General features: G+C 37.1%; 1 protein-coding gene across 1 annotated transcript in view; it reads left to right on the forward strand.

The window, feature by feature from the left end:
* LOC129243794 (protein kinase C, brain isozyme-like) overlaps nt 1–22408 on the forward strand; it is an 85718-nt gene that overhangs the window by 56462 nt on the left and 6848 nt on the right. Inside the window, exons 3-10 of the mRNA XM_054881107.1 lie at nt 431–559; nt 2426–2582; nt 3262–3379; nt 12007–12117; nt 12222–12350; nt 12610–12875; nt 13142–13343; nt 15946–16134. Coding sequence (XP_054737082.1) covers nt 439–559; nt 2426–2582; nt 3262–3379; nt 12007–12117; nt 12222–12350; nt 12610–12875; nt 13142–13343; nt 15946–16134 — 1293 coding nt within the window. The 5' untranslated portion in view covers nt 431–438. The remainder of the gene's footprint in view (nt 1–430; nt 560–2425; nt 2583–3261; nt 3380–12006; nt 12118–12221; nt 12351–12609; nt 12876–13141; nt 13344–15945; nt 16135–22408) is intronic.

Here is a 22408-nt window from a genome sequence, read left to right on the forward strand (position 1 = left end):
TCCCAGCAGCTTGAATGAAAATTTATAGGTAAGACTAATAAAACTTAAGACCTTTGCATCAAAACATTTTATTATTCAACCTACGAGTGAGTGTTCAAGAATCACCCTAGAATTGCAATGTTTCCAAGTATTGCATTTTCTCTGTTCGAGTAGGTGTGCGTCTTTTTATTTATTGTGTACATATTGTGTACTTGCGTTATTGTGTGCGTGCGGATTTTTGTTTTTATGTTCTTTTCTGGTATTACTTTTACACTTTTCTTGGCGCTCTGCTTTGTCCGAATGAAGTTTAATTTCATTGCAGCTACAAGTTGCAAACAAAAAAGTTTGTAGTCTCCATGTCAAGCACAGTAATATTATAGTATTTGTAATTACTATTTTTTTCAATAATTTTTTTTTACAACTTTTACACACCTACGCATCTATGCTGCAGCATGCGACATGAATGTTCATGCCCGGTGCAAGGAGAATGTGCCGAGCTTATGCGGTTGCGATCATACCGAACGACGAGGGCGCATCAATTTGGAGTTGAATGTGAAGGAGAATTTGTTGACCGTGCAAAGTAAGTACTTTACATAAAAACTTATAGTACGCTAGAATATTTAGATTGGATGACAAAATATGTTACTATTTCTGCTCGGAATGGCAGAAGTATGTTGAAGTTTTGTGCAAAATATAAGCAAAAATTATGTTCCTCAGCGGAATAGGGTATTGGTTACCACACTGGTTATTGGTTCATTTTGGTTTTGTTGGATTGTCTGAAAATTTTTTATTTGAAAAAATAGAGCTAATTCATTTCAGTCTTTTAAAAAAATTTAGTTTTAATTTTTCAATTAAATTACAACAATTTTTTAATTAAATTTATTTAAATTTGAACCCACTTTTGAAGCGTTTTAATGTTTCAATTAAATAAAAATAAAAATTAAAACGCTTCAAAAGTGGATAAAAATTTAAATGAAATAATTAATAATTAAGTAAGAAAAAATAAATATGTATAAAACGCTTCAAAAGTGCGCTAGTTTAATTATTTAAATCCGGTACACATTTTTAGGTGTTTCTGAATTTGTTTAAATGAGAATACAAATTTCGCTTTTAATTTTCAAAACTTCTAAAAATAAAATATTTTCATTTTAATTTCATTATTATTTTTTTTTGTTTTTTCAAATGTGTATACAAATTTAATTTTTAGTTTTCGAAATTTTGAAAAAAATTGGTTTATTATTATTTAATTCAACTTTTGTACAAAAATTAAAAACTTCAAATAGCTCCTTTTGTAAATATTTGAATGAGCTTTTAATTTTCTTGAGTTGAGGCTGAGCTTTCTTTTCAGCCTTTAAAGCACTTCCTGTTAATGCAATTGACAAATTTCCCAAGCTCTAAATTTTGTAGTGAATAAAATATTCCTTTTAGAAGTTTTATTAAAATTTCCTCCGCAAATATGTATGTGCCCTTGCTTACAAGCACCTTAAAGCTTTGCGCTTCTAAGCTTGAGGCTTTTTCTGGGAAAAAAAGTTTATTTTTCTATTTTATTTTATTTTTGTTTATCGAAAAAGAGTTCCGTTTCATTTTGTTTGGCATTTCTGAATAAAAATTTTAATTTTAAAGTGCTCACTTTCATTACTATTTGCTTAGGTTTCTTTGGCAGTACTAAATTTATTCATATAAAAAATTATCAAATTCAAGTTTTGTAAAAAGCTCAAACTGCAAAAATCAGTAGCTTTTTAAATTACTAAAATTTTTTATTAAAGAAAAATATTTTTAAGTTTTCTTAAAAACCCAGACTATAATTATCTGAATTTCTTTTAAATACCTCGTAATTTCTAATTTCTAACTTCGGCCGCCATACCCGAATGGGTTGGTGCGTGACTACCATTCGGAATTCACAGAGAGATCCTAGGTTCGGATCTCGGTGAAACACCAAAATTAAGAAACAAAATTTCGTCCCTCTGCAGGCAATGGCAAACCTCCGAGTGTATTTCTGCCATGAAAAATCTCCTCATAAAAATATTTGCCGTTCGGAGTCGGCTTCAAATTGTAGGTCCTTTCATTTGTGGAACAACATCAATACGCACACCACAAATAGGAGGAGGAGCTCGCCCAAACACCCAAAAAGGGTGTACGCGCCAATTATATATATATAAATTCTAATTGCAAAATTTCTTAATTTTCATTCTACAAATGTTACCATTTTAAATTTCAAATAAATGTTTACAAAAAATTTGGAGTCTATGGAAGTTACTGAAACTATTTGTTCAAAAATTTTTTGTATACCAAAATTGATTCACCTCAATTTATGATATGGTTTTTCAATCAAAAAATTTATTTTAATTAATCCTGGGAGAATTAAATTTTCTTAGTCTAGTTTCAATTATTCATCGCATAAAATATATTTTTGCACAAAAACAATATATTATTTTTTCAACTTCAGTCAAAGAAGGCCGCAATCTCATTCCAATGGATCCAAATGGTCTCAGCGATCCATATGTCAAAGTCAAACTAATTCCAGATGAGCACGAAAAGTCAAAGAAAAAGACGCGCACCATTAAGGCATGTCTGAATCCTGTGTGGAACGAGACCATCAAATAGTGAGTAATTATTTAATAATAAAAACTATTTTTTAAATATGGAAATTTTTTTAATATTATGCACTACCTTTGAATTATGTTATAAATTATTATCAAATAATTATTTGAAACCCTGAAAGCTTACGCTGCTAATGTGAAAGCTGTTTTGCTTGAAGCGAAAACTTTTGAAAATGAAGACAAGCTTTTGGTAGGACAATAATGTAAAAAACTCATTTATAATTCTTTTATTTGAAGTTTAAAAATTTTGCTGAAAATTACGTTTATTAATGCTTTGAGAGCAATCTAGTTAATTTAATATTTTTCAATGGCATATTATCAAACTCATTTGAAAATATAGATATTATTTTTAACACGATTTCACTTTTCGAAAGCTTTAAATTAAACTGAAAGTATATAAAAATTTCACACTACCTGTTTAAACTCCATCTTTCAAAAGTTCAAGTGAAATGAGACTTTTAAGAAGTTATGCGATTTACATACGATTTCTAAAAGAAGTCTTCATACGCAATCTAAGAGAAAAAGTTAAATTAATATTTAGTTTGTTTTAAAGTAAAAGCTTTCTCAGCTGCTGTGGGGCTTTCTTAATTTATTTTTTATCTCTACTTTGTTCTCGTACTACTTGTTCTTTTCTATTCATATTTTTTGTACAATTTACATTTTTTTCTTTTTGTACTATTAGTGATCTCAAACCAGAAGACAAAGATCGTCGTGTACTGATCGAGGTGTGGGATTGGGATCGTACATCGCGCAATGATTTTATGGGCGCGTTATCCTTTGGCATATCCGAAATTTTTAAGGTGAGTAAACAGATAAGGCAGGAATTTCTTTATTGGGTCTTTTATTGCAATATTTTCTTTTTTTTCGAGTTGGAGTTAGTAGTTTTGCATGAGATGATATGGAATCCTTATGAATTTATTGCGAAATTTTCTCAAGGTTCTGATGTTTGTTCGTCCTCAACCTTTTGCATTGTTGCTTACGTTTACAGCGGCCTATAGCTTTGAATGAGATTCTGTAACGGAATCGAAACAAAGTTAATTTTATTAAAAAACACCGGTATGATTTTTTGCGAGACCAAGCAGCAATTTGTCCTGCGCACTTATGCTGTCCAACTTCTATTGAAATACATCGCTAGCCTCAACGCATACGCAGCCTCATATAGCTGTAATAAGTGGCGTGATATTTTTCTCTATGTACACTAAACCGGTTTTTAATACATAGATGTACATAAAGGTAAAGGATGTGGCGCGTGGTTACATGCATATAGAGGTAAAGGGTGTGGCGCGTGGTTACATGCACATAAAGGTAAAGGGTGTGACGCGTGGTTACTGTACATTCTCCCCTCCGCTGGAGGACTCCGGTCCTACTGAGATTGGAAGCAGGGCCAGTTTATGAATGGGTCGCATGTACTCTCCCTTTGATGTTTTCACCGTCACGACTCTGATCTTGTTATCTGCGCTGGGATGTAGTTTAATGACTTTTGCGAGCACCCACTGTGACTGCGGTACATTTGCCTCTCTGAGAATAACAATGTCTCCTAGTTTGAAATTCCGCTCATCTTTTCGCCATTTATGTCTTTGTTGTAAACTCGTGAGATACTCAGAGTGCCATCTATTCCAAAAACCCTGTGCCATATGTTTCACTTTGTCCCACTGCTTCAAGGGACTTGTATTTACAGCAGGATCGACAGGCGCCTCAGTTCTTGCGGTGAATGGATGACCGATTAAAAAATGAGCTGGAGTAAGTGCATCAATTTCCCCATCGTTACTGGGACAAATCGGCCTGGAATTAAGAACTGCCTCAATTCGAGTGAGTAACGTATAAAATCGTTCATAAGTTAAAACAGTCTGGCCAATTACGCGCTTTAGATGGGTTTTGACTGATTTGACGCCACTTTCCCAGAGGCCACCGAAATGGGGTAAGGATGGTGGTATAAAATGCCAAGAAATATTATTGCGCGCAAAATAATCAGCTATGTCGGAACTGTTATTCTGTTTGCTCACGATATAGTGGATTTCGTCGAGGCTCCGCTTCGCTCCCAAAAAGTTAGTCGCATTATCTGACCATATCTCCATCGGTTTGCCACGGCGTGATATAAATCGATCTAAAGCGCCGATGTATGATTGGGTCGTTAAGTCTCCGACTAACTCTAGATGAATAGCCTTTGTTATGAAGCAAACGAACAACGCAATGTAACCCTTTACCCGTCGAGGTATCTTGCCAATCTCTACTTTAAGAAGAAAAGGTCCTGCATAATCACAACCCACTTTACTGAAAGCTCGCTGAAACCGTACTCGCTCCATGGGTAAGTCAGCCATCAATTGATGTTGCTTAGTTTTTCGTAACTTGAAGCAGGTAATACAATCATGCACAATACGTCGTGCGATGTTGCGTGCACCCAGAATCCAATACTGCTGCCTTATTATAAAAATCAAGTGATTCACGCCGACATGTAGATGCGTTAAGTGCATATATTTAACAATCATTTCGGTGACTATATGCTTCGCTGATAATATTACGGGATGTTTAATGCTGAATGTCGCTGATGAATTTCCTATACGACCTCCCACTCTCAGTACTCCAGCGCTGTCTAAAAATGGTGTGAGGCTTGAAAGCTTACTTTTACTTGCGACTGCTCTGTGATCTTTCAACGCAGAAATTTCAGCTGCAAACAACTCCTCTTGCACAGCACGAATTATAAAGTTAGTAGCATCTTGCAATTCATTGGAACTCATAAATGAGCTAAATTTTTGTTTCTGTAAGGAACCTATGAATCTCAAGCAATAGGCTGCGGCACGCACCAATCGAGACCAGATAGACATGTGTTGTAACAAGGAGCCAAGGACGACATGATGTTCTGTTGATATAAGAAAAAGTTTAGTAATACGTTGAATTTTATTCTTACGCTCTTCCAAGTTGTATTGAGGTATATTCACTAGCGAATGTGTTTGTGGCCAAAACTGTTTTGCCTTAGCAAGCCAACTTGGACCGTTCCACCAGATAGTTAAGGATTTCAACTCTAAAGGCAAGACCCCTCGTGACCCAGGATCCGCTGGATTGTCTGCAGACCTAACATGATTCCACTGAGATCTTGTATAAGATGTTAAAATTTCAGATGTTCTGTTTGCCACGTACACTGACCACCGCCTTGGGAAGGCTGAAAGCCAATGTAAAACAATTGAGGAGTCTGTCCACATATAGATATTAGTACTGTCGACCTCAAATGCCTTTTTAACTTCGTTCATTAGTCGGCAAAGAAGTACGGCGCCACATAGCTCAAGTCGTGGTAATGACACCGTTTTAAGGGGAGCTACGCGGCTTTTCGAAGCAACGAGCTGCGTGGAGATGCTACCATTGTAATCTGATCGACAATATACAACTGCTGCATATGCATTTTGCGACGCGTCGCAGAAACCGTGGAGTTCATTGTGACCAAGTTTAATTATCGCCCTTCTGGCAATTTTTAGTGTGTTCAGCAGTTCAAGTGTGCTCCTCAGATTAATCCAACGAGTAGCTATTTCGGCGGGTACCTCATCTGTCCATTCCAGTTTGACTAACCACAATTCTTGAAAAAGCATTTTAATCAGAACCGTTGTGGGGGTCAAAAACCCGAGGGGGTCGAATATACGAGCAGCATCAGATAATATTGATTGTTTTGTTACCCTAGCTGTTGTGGATACGCAGAACTCAAATACATCGTTAGTTGGATTCCATTTCAATCCTAGCAGCTTCAATGGTTTCGCGAGCTCAAATGACATTGGAGACATTTCGCGCATATTTTCTGGAAGCGATTGTATTAGTTCAAAGCAGTTGCTACTCCACTTTCGTAGATTCATTCCAGCAGTTTTCAAAAGAGCTATTAATTCATTATGTATTTTAAAAAGTTCAGCTACAGTTTCTGCCCCAGTCATCACGTCATCCATATAAAAATCCCTTAAAATTACCTGTGACGCTAATGGGTAAGCGGCGATTGATGTACGAGCAAGTTCAATTAAGACTCTTACTGCCAAGTAAGGTGCACATGTTGTGCCATACGTCACTGTCTTCAATCTGTAATGTTCGACTGGCTGATTAGGAGCGTTACGCCATAAAATACGTTGAAAATCTCTGTGGTAGTCATGCACCCAAATCATACGATACATTTTCTCTACATCACCAGACATAATAAATCGATGTCTACGAAATCTCAAAATAACGGAAAATAACTCACGCAAAAGCGATGGTCCAGGAAGCAAAGCTTCATTAAGTGACGAATGATTACCCATGCTTGCAGACCCATCAAACACTACGCGAAGCTTTGTTGTTGTACTCTCGGCTTTGATTACAGGGTGATGTGGTAAGTAGCAACATTCGGTCGATGGCTTTTTGATTTCGGCTTCCGGCACTCGTTCCATATGTTGCAATGCAAGATATTCTGCCATGAAGTTGGTATATTGTTCTTTCAATTTGGAATTACCTGCAAGTCTTCTTTCTGTTGCATTTAGTCGCTTTAGTGCGAGTTCGGCGGACTTGCCAAAGTTGTTCGATTTTGATTTGAATGGAAGCTCAACAATGAATTTACCACCATCAGCCCTCGTATGTGTATTTAAAAATGACTTTTCTGCTTTGTCCTCTTCCTCTGTATACGGTAGTATACATTGAATTTCCTCTGTTTCCCAAAACTGTGAAAGTGCTTTATCGATATCGAAATTGTTGAAGAATACGCCTACGCTTCTTTTATTTACACGGCAAGTAAGGTCTCCGCCCACTATCCACCCAAGTGTTGTCGAGAATGCTTTCAAATTTGGGCTTTTGTCGTTGATCTTCTCACCCTTCAAAATTTCAAAGAATTTTTCGCTCCCTAAAAGAATGTCAATGGGCGAAGGAATATAAAATGTCGGATCAGCCAGATCAAGTGATAGAAATGATGAGTATTGTGCTTTATCAAGACGCTGCACCGGGACGGATGAAGAAATTGTTGGCATAATCAGAGCTTCGACATTGAATGAGTCACCATCCACCATGGAGGTTATATGAAGGGAGACCCAGCCATGGGAAACACCTGTAGCTATGTTGTTCAAGCCATGTATTGGTATTCTTGAGTGCTGACGGCGTAAACCCAAACGCTGCACGCAATTTTCGGAGATTATTGTTTTTTCCGAGCCGCTGTCTAATAACATGCGACACTGCTGTTGTTCACCATAACAATCAGTAACCTCACACACCGCTGTAGGAAGGAGGGTGTTGATTTCTGGCAATGCGTTGAAGTTGACGGTCACCGCTTGCTCATCACGGTCTCGTTGTAGTGATGCCTCTGTAGTGTCTTGATGAAGGAGACTATGATGACGTTTGCGACAGATGCGGCAAGAGAATTTAGAGCGGCAATTGGCTGATATGTGTCCCACTCTTAGGCAGTTGAAGCAAATACGTTTACTGGCCACAAGGTCCCGTCGTTCCTTAACATCCAATCTAGAAAACGCGCTGCACTGAGGTAACTCGTGAGTATCATTGCACTTCACACAAGGCATTGACCTGGTTACTGTTGTTTGATGAGCCTTCACTGAGACTATGCGTTGGCGAGTAGGTGATGTTGTTGTCAGTACAGCAGACTCCAAGGCGAGACATGTGGTATCTAGAAAACTAAGGAACTCATTAATGGTAGGAAAATCAATATTAGATTTATGTAATTTAGTCCACTCTCTAGTGGTAGCTGGATCAAGCTTGGATAGTAAAAGATGTATAAGCCAGATATCGCGTTTCTCTGCCTCCTCTCCTAAGGCGCGTAATCCACGCAAAACTTCATCTGCGCCATCGTATATCTTACGCAAATTAATCGACGATTGACTAGTAGTAGTTGCCAAATTTATAAATTTAGTAATATGCGTGTTAGCAATAACACCTAATTTGTTGTATCGAGAACATAGCTTACTCCAAGCCTCTGAGTAATTTTCGTTTGTTTCAGGAATATGCCCAACTAGTTCATATGCTGCTTCAGCCAAATAACTTTTTAACAGCTGGAACTTCTGGCAGGCAGTGTACACTGTGTTATTGTGAACTGCGCTGACAAAAGAGTCATGGAATGCTTTCCATTCCGTAAGTTCACCACCAAATGCTTTTATTTTTAGCTTTGGCAAAAAACTTATATTAGGACTAGACACTTGTCTTGCCAAATTTTGCAGGATGCCAGTTTGTGATGATAAAATACTCGTTACTGCAGCATCTTGACGAGTTGACTCAAATGTAGCTGATGTAGCTGCCGTTAATCGAGAGTTTTCAGCTATGTGTAACCGTAGTTTGCTTTTTATGCAGAGCATTCGCTCTTCAAATTCTTCCCAGTCTGCCTTGATCTCAACATGCATCCCTTCCTCGTCGTCGCTCTTCTCGATCATTACCCGAACAATGTCCTTGTATTCCACCCAAATCTCCTCCAGACGTTCCAAGCGACACTCCCAATCTTCAATGGGTTGATCGATGCCATTGCTATTCACAAACGTGCAAATGCGTGTAACAGCTCCCTTCAGCAATGCACGTTTAGACCTCAGTTTTTGCATGTTGATTTACTGCAACTTAACCCGAACAGCGTGCGTTTTGCAGAACATATACTAAGAAACTCGTAAAAAAACTCTGAATTTTATTATCTCGCGTCTGATCCGGCTCGAAGGACCAAAAATATGTAACGGAATCGAAACAAAGTTAATTTTATTAAAAAACACCGGTATGATTTTTTGCGAGACCAAGCAGCAATTTGTCCTGCGCACTTATGCTGTCCAACTTCTATTGAAATACATCGCTAGCCTCAACGCATACGCAGCCTCATATAGCTGTAATAAGTGGCGTGATATTTTTCTCTATGTACACTAAACCGGTTTTTAATACATAGATGTACATAAAGGTAAAGGATGTGGCGCGTGGTTACATGCATATAGAGGTAAAGGGTGTGGCGCGTGGTTACATGCACATAAAGGTAAAGGGTGTGACGCGTGGTTACTGTACAGATTCTATAGAATTTGTATTGCTTTTATTCTTTAAATTTTTATCCAAACCTCTTTTAAATTATTTTCGGCTTGATTAGAAATATTTTATAGGCAGGTTCAGATAAAAATTATGGTGTAGCTTTAAAACTGAGCTGAAAATAATGAACATCTGCTTCGCGCTATGTTTCCGCTTTATTTTTTTTCTCTATGCCAGTTCTTTAGTAGACTAGGTTTGGCCTTTTTGGCTGCCACTTTCCTCGGAATGCAGATAAGCACACTTAGACCAACCATTTCTGTGTGGAAAGGTGCTAACAGGCAAGCGGTTTTTAATTAAATTCCTTTAATTTCCCTTGTTTTGTAACCGCAGAGTTTCTTTTAAGAATCTTTGAAGATTCCGAATGTCTATTAGCTCCAAGTCTACTCTAAGAATTCAAAGAAATACTTGCTAAGATGGAGATGTCGCATATTCGTGTTTTTGTTAGAGCGAGACAGTGGAAAAGATAGGTTACAATGCTTCTCGTCTTCTGCAAAGCTCTGCAGCTATGGCAAAATTCATTTGTGGGGAAGTCTATTCGGCTGATGTGGGTGCCGAAGAGTATTTTCCAATCTTAGTGCTCAGTATAGCACGAATGCGGAATGGTCAAGTAAAAATATCACTTCAGGTCTTATTTTTGGAATCTTGCCTAGCTCTGACTTATTATCCAGGCCGTGGATATTCCGGATTTGAATAAAAGCTAGCCCGAGCAGGAGCTTGCACGAAAAAAGAACTACTGCACTATACACAGAGTTTGTTAACTATACCATGGCTCCCTTCCTTACTACTGCATCGGCGCCATAGTTCTGAGTGATATTCCTGTGTGCCACATTCGTAGTATAATTCACAGGCAGCGCTTTTAAGAAGCTCTTGCACTCAAAAGCTATCTAAAAGTAGTGTCGCAAAATAGTATCGCAAAGCATAGATTTAATTGCAGTTCGGCTGTTAAGCTAAATTATGAGAACTTTCTCCCTGCTCAGCCTAAAGGAGTCTACAATGATGGGGGCTCAGAGAGAGCTCTTTTGACTAAATTCCTCTTCCAATCATATTGTTTACCTTCGCGACAAGTCTAGATTGTGGTAGAAACCTTTAATTCAGAAATTCTTGTGGAGAACATATTCGAGAAAAAATTTTGATAGGCCAGCTCACCTAAGTCAAGCGGCATAGCGTATATGCTTACGAATTTTGACGTATAAAAACGTAAAAAAACTCCCTTCACTCGGAAGTTGCGTTCAATCTGGTTGCGTTTGAAATAGAAGAACGGATGAGCGCAAAAGAAAAGGCTCTGAGCTTGACCTTCAGCGAGTGGTAGAGGGCATAAGCATTCCTTTAAACGAACTATACACTGCGTTTGCGATTACACAAGCGTAATCGCGGAAACCAAGAGAAGGTAGTCTATGACTACTAACTGCAGGGTCTCCAAAGCGCTCTGGCCGAAACTGAATCTGAAAAGGACAAACTGGCTTCTTGGATTAACTACCAGCGTCCTCACAGGTGTTATAACGAGCCAGTGCCAGTAGAATGGGTGCACTTCACAATGACTTCTGCAGAACCTGTGAAGATGAAGAAGAAATGGAATCGGTACAACACTTCCTCTGGGAATGTCCTGTACTTCAAAGAAACCGTTCCTAATATCTTCGCGTTTATTTTCTTTGAAGAATTCAAAAATGCCTCACTGAAGGGAATAGGTACCTTTTTAAAAAGATATAAATGGCTTAAGCTTAGTTAGTGGTTAAGGTTAGTTAGCGGATGGAAATGATATGCAGTGGTCTTAGACAAGCAGCCTGACTAACCTAACCTAACCTAGTTGCGTTGTAGTTACCCTGGGGCTTGTCAAGCTCGGTGTGGTGTAACGAAGTGAAGCTGCAACAAACAGGGGCACCCCCATTTCGCCGTTTCTATTTTGCTTCGAAATGTCATTATTACTAATGGGCTATCAGATAGTGCCTGCTTAGAAGAGGATGGATCTGATAGCCAGATTCTATGCACAGCTGCTGACTTTATCTTTTCGAAGACTTTCCTGGAACGATCTCTCATTTTTCGTTCCACTTTAACTTCGTAGCGAGAATCACGTCGAGGTATTTGACTTCGGTAGAAAGTTTGAGCTGAACTACATTCGAAGAGGGTGACTTGATTTTGATTGAGTTGGCACTGAATCGACTTTTTGGGTTCAAAATTATTGCCCTAAATCACCGGAATAAAGTAAATCCATTGGAACTTGGTAAGGAATTCAAGAATTAACAGAAAAAGGAAGAGCAACTGTATCGCTTAGCTTTTCAACCCAAATTGGAATGCAGAACAGGGCTGATAGATATTTACATGCGGTGTTCTCAGCCTACAACTCAGTCGAGTACAATGTTTAACTTTAGTCCCTTCTTGCTGTATAGAATGTTCGTTTTTTTTTCTTTTCCTTTTTCAAACAACACTTAAAATTTTCCAGAATCCCGCCAATGGTTGGTTCAAATTACTCACACAAGAGGAGGGTGAATACTACAACGTGCCATGCGCTGATGCCACGCAGGATCTGCTTAAACTTAAAAGTCAAATGCGGGTAAATTGCAAGAAAAATAAACAAGCAGCCAATTCGAATAAGAAAAATTGATATATGTATTATTGCTTACATTTATATTTTTTGTATTATATCGCATTTCATAGAAATCATCGCAGAAGAAACCGCTGGTGATGCGCAGCGATACAAATACACAGACACAATCCAAAAAGGATATGATACGTGCTACAGATTTTAATTTTATCAAAGTGCTGGGCAAAGGTTCATTTGGAAAGGTAGGAGGAGAAAAGAATGGAAGTAAAGTAGAATGGAATAAATTTCTTGATATTGTTATTGTTGGATATAAAAGGAAATGTCGGTGCCGAAATACTGTATGTGTATGTGTGGAGGGCTCATATATGCTCTATATATTATTTATTGCTATGTATGTATGTAAACACATACAAGTTTATAATTCAATCTAGTTTTTTGCAACAATATTACATTTTTCGTTTTTTTTTTGTTTGGGTTTTTTTTTCTTATTTCTACCCTCAGGTCATGTTGGCCGAACGCAAAGGCACCGAAGATCTCTACGCCATCAAAATACTCAAAAAGGATGTCATCATACAGGATAATGATGTCGAGTGTACAATGATTGAGAAGCGCGTACTGGCGTTGGGCGAGAAGCCACCATTCCTGGTGCAGTTGCACTCGTGCTTCCAAACGTTAGACCGCCTCTTCTTTGTCATGGAGTACGTCAATGGTGGTGATTTGATGTTTCAAATACAACAATTCGGAAAATTCAAGGAGCCAGTCGCTGTGTAAGTATTGAGAAAGCAAATAGCAAAAGGAAATACTTAATTTTCCATGCACACGCACACGCAAACACTCACACACAGCTGACCATTTCTGTGTATTTACTGACCTCTGTTAAGCGACTTTTGTGCGTATGAATTGACTTTTTTGAAGTGGCCAATCTCAGCAGTCTATTATTTACACTCATTTTTTGGTACTCACATACTTTTAATTTAACTAGTTTTTTTTTCTCGAATTTATATTTACTTTTTCTTATCTACTTTCCTATTAGCTTCTACGCCGCTGAAATTGCCGCCGGCCTCTTTTTTCTACACAGCAAAGGCATTTTGTATCGTGATTTGAAATTGGACAATGTCCTATTGGATGCGGATGGTCATGTTAAAATTGCCGACTTTGGTATGTGCAAGGAGAATATTATTGGCGATAAGACAACAAAGACATTTTGCGGCACACCCGACTACATAGCACCCGAGGTGAGTAAACTCGATATACTCGTATAAATACTTAGCGAGCAGAACGAAAGTTTATAGGCGTTTGTTGTATTGTGACTTGTAGCTACCGAAATGGGTAGCAAATTTCGATTTCACTTCAAAGATAAACAAAATTTACCCTAAGTGCGCTTGAAAGAAAATATCAGAGTGAGTTGCTCTGGTGACACTAATTAGTTCCGACCGACCCATGTTTGGCAATATGTGGATTTGTGCGAGGTGCGAGTGAGTGACTAAAGGCAGGCCGTATTTGTATTTAATCTGCAAAAGAATTTAGTTGAAAAATGTGACCTAAATGCGCACAAGGTGGGTGAGACTAGTGGGCCATTTGTGTGAAAGTATAATTTAAAATGATAATGGGTTTACAAAGGATTTTGTGATTAAGTAAAATTCTTGTCTAAACTCCAATTTGATAAGGGTTAGAGTATTCTGTTATTACTTTTAGGGTAGAATATGCCACGTGTTTCAAAATAAACTGCTTCACCAGAACTTGATTTCATTCATCATTCAGAGTTTGCCTGTAATTCTTAACCGGTTTATTATAGATTTGATGTACCCCCGGCGACAAAAAGATAGAACATCAATATATTGAACAGTTTTCACCACTTTTCTTCTTCTTTTTTGAATTATTATATTTTTATATAATAAAAGCCAAGGTGAATCTATTAAAGGTGGTATCGCAAATCAGCTGCCTTATTTTTTCCTTTCGCCGTCTCCAAGTGCACAGAATAAAATAAGAATAAAACATGACTTAAGCAAAATTTAAATTAAAAAAAACAATAGTAAAAGTTATAGCTTTTTATGTGGAGCCCGTTTCTCCAGCAGCCCCTTACAGTGATCATTACAAGTCCTTGGAGATTCAACTAAAATCAATCGGACAAGGGAAATCAGTTTTATTAATAGATAACTTTGTGCCTGATCGATGTTTTGCTTTTAATTAAGAATATGGCGGTCTTAGGAAATATTTTTCTGATTTTCCAGAAAAAACCGGCAATTAATTGTTAAAAAAAATCAAAATTTTTGAAAACAAATCCTTCGATCAGGCACGAGTTTTTTATGTTTTCCAGAAGCAGTATAAATTTTATTGAAATCTACCAAGCGGTTTTTAAGTTACAGTGATCACCAGTTCAAAAAACATAGTTTTGAGAAAAACGCCTTTAAAGTTTTGCTAACGATTTATGTAGAGCCCGAGCGCCCTTTGTTAATTGTTGAATAACTCGAAAAGTATTTGTCGGATTCACTTTACATTTTTTCACAATTTTTTTAGGGTATTATACTTTAAGAAAATTAAAAAAAAAATCAATTTTTTGAAAATTCTGACTACCCCAACCCCTTAAAATTTACTGATATTTTTTTTTATAATTTCTTCGTTTTGCGATGTTGCGCATTTTCTCCATATAAAAATCATTTTTAATTAAAATTTCTAGATAGGTTTTTTGGTAAGCAACTTTAAAGCTTATTAAATTTTAGTACAATAAAGCGCAAGCTTGTAGTTGATAAAAATTCCCGTTGATTTTTTATATATTTTTTTTCTAGGCTATGTTGTGCATCCTTTCTATATAAAAAAATTAATACCTTTTTAAAAAAAACTAAAAACAAAACAATCGAGGGTTGTTTTCTAATATTTCTGTGAAATAAAGAAATATATTTTAAAGTTACAAAAGTAATGAGGGTTAAAAAAAAAGAAAAATTATGAAAATGTAGCAAAATATTGATGTGATGTCATTTGTTGCGAGCTGAAAGTAGTTAACCAAACAGATAAGAGGGAGTTATACAAAACTCCTAAGTAACAAATAAAAACAACTACTAATCCATGTATGTCGCCTGGTGTCAAAAAGTCTATGTGTGGCTTCAAGCCGGCCAGCCTCTGGATAACAATAGGAAAGCCTAGATTACTTTCAGTTTCAGTATTAGATTAGTTTGTCGCAGAGCTAGTCTCGAATATTTAAAATAAGTCACATTTAGAACTTTTTCTACTCTGGTTCAAGGAAAAGTTCAGCTGACGGTTAGACATAAAGAGTTTTAGAAATGGCAAGAAATATTCGAATAGCGATATTTCTTCTCGCCAAGATCTGCAGCTGAATACTGGACTCACTGGCGGCCGCCATAGCCGAGAGGTTAGCGCGTGGCTACCATTCGGTAGGGTTCCGATTCGAGTTTCACTGTAGGCATGAAACACGAAGTGATTGGAAAAATTTTTTCTAGCAGCGGTCTAAGAAGGTAATAGCAAACCTGCTAGTATATTTCCAACCTGAAAAATCATAGAATTGTAGGTCCCTCCATTCCAATTCTCAAATTCATACAAGACAAAATGGCGCGCGTACCCAGTATACGTTTGCAATTTACCGTTTCATAAGCCTTTTGAGAAGTCCAGACTTGTGCTCGCCAAATGAAATTGCAAGTGTTTAAGCAAGCGCGAATTGCTGCTTATTTAACACCACTCACTCATACATATTTTTCTAAATTTCTACTCCCTTTTAGTTCAATACCTTCTTTGTGACTAAAATTCATTACAAAAGTTTACCCGTTTTTCTTTTATTACTCTCTTTAATATAATAATTTGTATATTTTCATCGTCCCTCAACAGATCATCCTGTATCAGCCCTATGGTAAATCGGTTGATTGGTGGGCCTATGGCGTTTTACTTTACGAAATGCTCGTCGGTCAGCCGCCTTTCGATGGTGAAGATGAAGAGGAATTGTTTGCTGCCATCACCGATCACAATGTCTCCTATCCGAAGAGTCTAAGCAAGGAGGCAAAGGAGGCGTGCAAAGGGGTGAGTTGAATTTATTTAAAATTAAATTTTCTGAATTAACACCAGCCTTTATTTTGTGCAAGAAGAAGCTGGCACACGCAAGTGTACGGCCTTAAGCTGTCGAATGCTCTTTTATGCATTTTTTTTTTTTCTGAAGTCTGTTGCTGAAGCTGGGCATCCTTAATAATGCACACATGTGTTGTTGGGCATAAATTAATTTTAAATGTCCTGCAAAGTTACGCAAACACACAGGCGTAAATAAATAATGCATTATACAGACACAATATAAAATTTACACATGAGAAGTGTGTACCAGATATTCATTGCCCTTTGTTTTATATCCTCTTTGTATACTTTTCAGTTCATTAAAATTTAAGTCCCAAATTTGCATGTTATGGATATAGAGAATTTGCAAGGTTAAGCGTAGGTTTAGTAGTTGTTAAGTATAATATTTGTGTGTGTGTTTTTTTGTTTTTGTTTTTGTGTTTTTTTTTCGTTATATGTATATAGATTAAGAAATTATTGGCCACAAATTTAATGCTGATGCAAAATTTAGTTTCGAAATAATTCACGCGTCGCTTGGTCATAGATTAAGCGGCTTACTGTATGAAAAGAGAATGACCATAATCCAGAGAATTTCTAACTAGTTTTTTGGTATACAATTTTTTTCAAAACGAAACAGAAAATTTAAACAATCAAATTACATTAATTTTAATAAAATTTTACGGCCGCAATTTGAAAACAAAAAGCATTTCTTCGGCAACACGATAATAATAACTCACTCGAGAAAAATGCAAAAAAGTAAAATGTATACTAATCGCGGTCATTTATTTATTTGCAAATAATTTTGTTTGCAGTGAAAGAAATAATATTTTTAAATAGCAAATTTTTTTGAAAAACACTAAATATTTTAAAATAAATAGACTTAATAACTCCTAAAATTCCATAATTATAAACACAAAGTTTAGAGATAAGATAACTTAACCCTGTGAAGGCTCTACCGCATATATATGTATATTATTTAAACACAAACACATTTTGTTGGGGGTATACTTTTTACCTTGGTTATTATTTTACATATAAAAACTAAGAAAAACTAAAATAAAAAATAATAAAATAATATATTAATATAAATAAAATAAAATATTTAAATAGTTCACAAGGTGCCATACAATCGTAATTTCATAAAAATATCTTTAAAAAATATTGAGCTTCTGAGTCTCCCTGTGAGTTGTAAATCACATGTAGTCACACAAAAGCAGGTATTCGCTAAAATGTTAATAACTAAAACTTAAGTCGAAAAAAACAAAATTGTATCCGATTTGTACCGAAATCGCAAAATCCCTGGATAAAAATTCGAATAAAAGTTAAATATTTTACCGGCATTTATTTATCCATTACAATCCTTTATTATTTCAAATGCGATGAGCCAAATTGAGCAATTTCAATCCATGCGTGCTTAGTGTGCTAAATATCCACCGTGGTGTTCATTTGGGAATTCCTAAATCATACAAATGGAAGCAAGGTGCCCAGAAACGGTGCACATATCCCTTACTTTCGAACGCTATAATGTTCAATCCACAGTCGTCGACTACCACTCGCGCTGAACAGAGGTGTTGTTTTTTTTTCTCTGGTGTTCTTTAGTGCTTTTCGCAATCACAAATTGACACGAGTTTACCTAGTCTATTTTTTCACTTAAATAAAACTAAGTTCGTGTTTTGATTCGGAGTGGCAAAATCCAAAAGTATACAGTGCTACACCTAAAACATTCGACATGGCCCCTGGACCTCCCAATTTAGGTACTAATCGGTTTTCGTTACTAGCCGATAGCACCACCAACAAAAAGAATAAAAAATCCAAAGACAAAAAGAATAAGTCTCTAACGACTAACTTGCAAGACCTTTTCCCTGGCCTTCCTAGTGTTAAAAAACCTAACCCCAAGTTCGTAGTCCTCGAGGCAACTGACAAAAATAAGCCATTGAGTCAGTATTCGTGCTTTGCAGTTGACAAATCCATACGTGCAGTAAGCAGAGAAATTCAATCCATTTCTGAGATACGTGACGGCAACATCCTGTTATTAGTCAATAACAAGAGCGTGGCAGAAAGATTCCTTGGCTTAAAAGAGCTTCCTGGTATATGCAGCATAAAAGCAAAATACCATGAAAATCTTAACTTTAATAAGGGCACCGTGTTCGCGCCTTTTCTCAATAATGTCAATGAAAGTGAAATCGTAAGTGAGCTAAGCGCACAAGGTGTAGTGGCGGCCTATAAGTTTCAAAAGAAGATTACCAATGATAAACTAGTTCCATCCGGGGTCGTTTTATTAACATTCGACCTATTTCACCTTCCTGACAAGATTGACATTGCTTGGAGAAACGTCCGCATAAGGCAATATATCCCCAACCCAATGCGCTGCAAGAACTGCCAGCTGCTGGGGCACACAGCAAAATTTTGCAAACGCTCGCCAGCATGTGTTAATTGTAATTTCCCACCCCACCAGCCGGATAACTGCACTCGCATTCTTTGCGCTAACTGCTTAGCAGATCACCCATCTTCATCGAACAAGTGTCCTAAATTTATTCAAGCAAAAGACATACAAAAAATTAAAACAACCAATAAATGTACCATGAGGGAAGCTATTAAAATATACCAGAGCTCTACTCCCTCCCTCCCTGAAAACGCGCTTTCCTTTTCAACAGTTCTTTCTATGGAAAACTGTCAGCCAAATAATCCAGAAATAACACCTTCCAATCCACATCCACAATTAACTCAACATCAATTGTACAATAATGCAGAAAAAACTCTTCCCGCATCCGATTTAACTCTAAATAACTTAACCACTCCATTCATAGCCCCAGCATTCACTCATTCAACAGAAGATCTCCCAATAAATATCTCTTCACTTTCGAATTTCGCTCAAACCCAAGAAACATCCATTATCAATTTTGCTAACACAGACTCTCACTCTTCTCTTATTCATTCCCCAAATTTTACTACCACAGATTTTAGCTCAACTTCAAACTTCTCTTCCGATCACCTACAAACAAATAACACAAATCTCCCAACGGTTAAAACTAAATACAGCTTCCTACCTCTCGCTGATGACACTACAATGTCATCAGAAGATGATTAACGAAATAAATCTCTTAGCATAACAAGTAATGCAACCAACAGTTAAAAAAAAAAAACAATAAGCCAAGCAAATACTCTCTTAACTCTCATATAGCAACAATATCAATAACACACACATAATTTACTCATTTTTTCTTTTACAGTCTCAATATGCTATCTATTCTGCAATGGAATATGAATGGCTACTTTAATAATTATATTGACTTGGAAATTTTAATCAAAAATCATAACCCCTCCGTCATCCTATTAAATGAAACTCACCTTGCACACAACGTCACTCCTCACTTCCCAAAAGCTTATGTTGGTCATTTTTATAATCATCCACACATTACGTCTAACAAACAGGGCATTGGCATCCTTGTCAAAAGAAACCTACCTCACCTATCCTCTCTCCCCCAATCCAATATTTCTTCTCTAGCCATTGAACTACAAACATCCAACAAAATCACAATAGTGTGCGGTTATTCCCCTCCGAATCAATCGATTTGCGCAACAGATTTTAACAATTTAATTCCTTCCTCTACCCACCCCTTTATCGTAGCGGGAGATTTTAATGCTTGGAGCCCTCTCTGGGGGTCTGTTTCCTCCAACTCAAAAGGTCGAGCAATTGAAGATTCCGTTCTAGTTTCTAACGTCGTTATCCTAAATGATGGATCTCCCACCCACTTTTCCACTCATTCATCCTTTACACATATTGACCTTACCCTTTGTTCTGCATCCCTCTCTTCCAAAGTATCATGGATTTGTATTGACGATCTTAGTGATCATTTTCCTATCCTCTCCAAAATCCAATTATCCCGCCCCCAAACCCTTTTCAAACCCAGAATCTATTTCAAAACTAACCGAGCGGACTGGTCCAAATTTGAGTCTGCTTGCGAAACTCTCTCTTGTTCTTTCCCTATTTCATCTAACATCAACCAAGAAACTTCAAACATCCAAAAAATAATCCGTTCCTCAGCAAATGAATCCATCCCACTTTCTACAACAAAGCCGATCAAGCCTGCTCCTTTGTGGTGGAACAGCGATCTTTCAACATTAAGAACTAAGAAGCAGAACGCCTGGCATGATTTCAAGCGCAGTCGGACCCAATCAAACCTTATCTTGTATAAAAAATGCAATGCCCTTTTTCGGCGCAGTGCCAAAAAGTCTAAGATCCACTGCTTCCAAAAATTTACCAGCAGTATTTCTTCTTCATCCGACTCAAAAAGGATATGGGCTGACATAAAAAAACTTACTGGTTTTTCCTCCCACTCTTCTATTACTTCCCTTAAGTCATCCCAAGGCAATCTACTATATCCCCATGATATAGCCTTAGAGTTAGACGTCCACTTCTCTAATGCCTCTTCTGATTCCAACTTTCCTCCCGAATTTTCCGCTTGCAAACTTTCCCAACTCCAATCTAATCGTCCCATTCCTTCAAGATTATCTTCTTCTTCTAAGCAATTGGATGCTGATTTATCTCTACAGGAACTCCATTTCGCTCTCTTAGCTGTTAAAGGTAGAACCCCTGGATTTGATAAAATATCCTATCCCATTATAAAACATCTCCCTTTGTCTCTTCTACTTCGCCTCCTCAATCATTACAACAACATCTTCTCAACCGGTAATTATCCCATCTTTCCTATTCTCTCGTAAGCTTAGTGTTCTTATATCCAACGTCCGATCCCCTATCTTTCCCCTAGACAATGGCACCCCGCAAGGTTCACCCCTATCCGTTATCCTCTTCACTATAGCTTTTGATGAGCTTAGTACAATTTTTTCCCATTTCCCACCTAATGTATGCAGATGATGTGCTTATATTTTCTAAAATTCCTAACCTAAATATCGTTATGGCTACCTTCACAGACATCCTATCCCGCATTTCCTCATGGTCCCTTTCTTCAGGCGTTTCAATCTCTCCAAATAAAACTAAACTACTACATATTTGTAAGAAACAAAACTGTAATATACCTACGTCTACATTTAACAATACAAATATTACTTGTACAGATAGTCATAAGTTTCTAGGTATAGTATTAGATTCTAAGTATTCCTTTAAACATCACTGTAAATACGTTAGAGATAAACTATTTCTTAAGTTAAACATTGTGAAATATTTATCTTGCAAACGCTCGCTTATCAACTCTGAATTGCTAGTCAACGTTACAAAGGCGCTCCTCTTATCCTCTATCAACTATGGCGTAGAAATATATGGCCAACATGCTAAAAATAACATCAAGCTCCTAGCGTCTCCTTACCATACTGCTGTCCGACGATCTTTACGTGCATTTCCTACTTCTCCAATAAAAAACATCTTGGCAGAATCAGGTCTACCATCACTAATCGACAATGTGGAGGACAATATAAGGAAACTTTATCCTAAGCTTGCTCTCACTTCTAATGCTTTGCTACAAAAATGCTTTCACTCGGCAGCTATGCGTGTACGGACTCCTAAGATAGCTTCATCAATTTCCAAATGCGCCTCTTTTGCAAAAGACAATGGACTGCCCTTAAGACTATTATCGATGAGACATGGCCATCACCCGCCATGGGTGCTGAAAAAATCATCTTTTATAAACGACTTAAGTTATATGCAAAAATCTAATACGACATCGGCAGAGTATTGCGCACATTTTTTAGAAATTTCATCTCGCTTTAAAAGCACTAGTTGGCAGCTAATCTTCACCGATGGTTCCAAAGCGAATTACACTTCCTTTGCTGTCGTGAAAGAGAATGGAGAGCCTATATCGTATGGACTACTACTTCCGTTTTGTTCAATTTTCACCGCTGAAGCAACAGCAGTTCTCTACGCCATGCAGTATTCGTCAAAATCGAAGTGGAAATACATTATATGCACAGACAGTATGTCCTGTTTTCAGGCCATAAAGGAATATAATAACTCCAACCTCATTATTGGAACCATAAGAAATATCCTGATTTCTCACCCTCATAATATCAAAATCATGTGGGTACCGGGGCATTCATGCATCAACGGCAATACAATCGCTGATAATACTGCCAAGGATATGAGCATTACTCCTACGATCACATCAAATCTTTTATGTAAAAATGATGTTTATCGACTTATAAAGCAGCATAGGCAAACCAAACTAGTAGCTGACTGGTTTCACTATAGCCACCATTACTCCAGGATTAATCCTAATCGTACTAAACCAACTTATCT

This window comes from Anastrepha obliqua, chromosome 4 (genome assembly GCF_027943255.1).
Source record: "Anastrepha obliqua isolate idAnaObli1 chromosome 4, idAnaObli1_1.0, whole genome shotgun sequence".
NCBI classification, from domain to species: Eukaryota; Metazoa; Arthropoda; class Insecta; order Diptera; family Tephritidae; genus Anastrepha; species Anastrepha obliqua.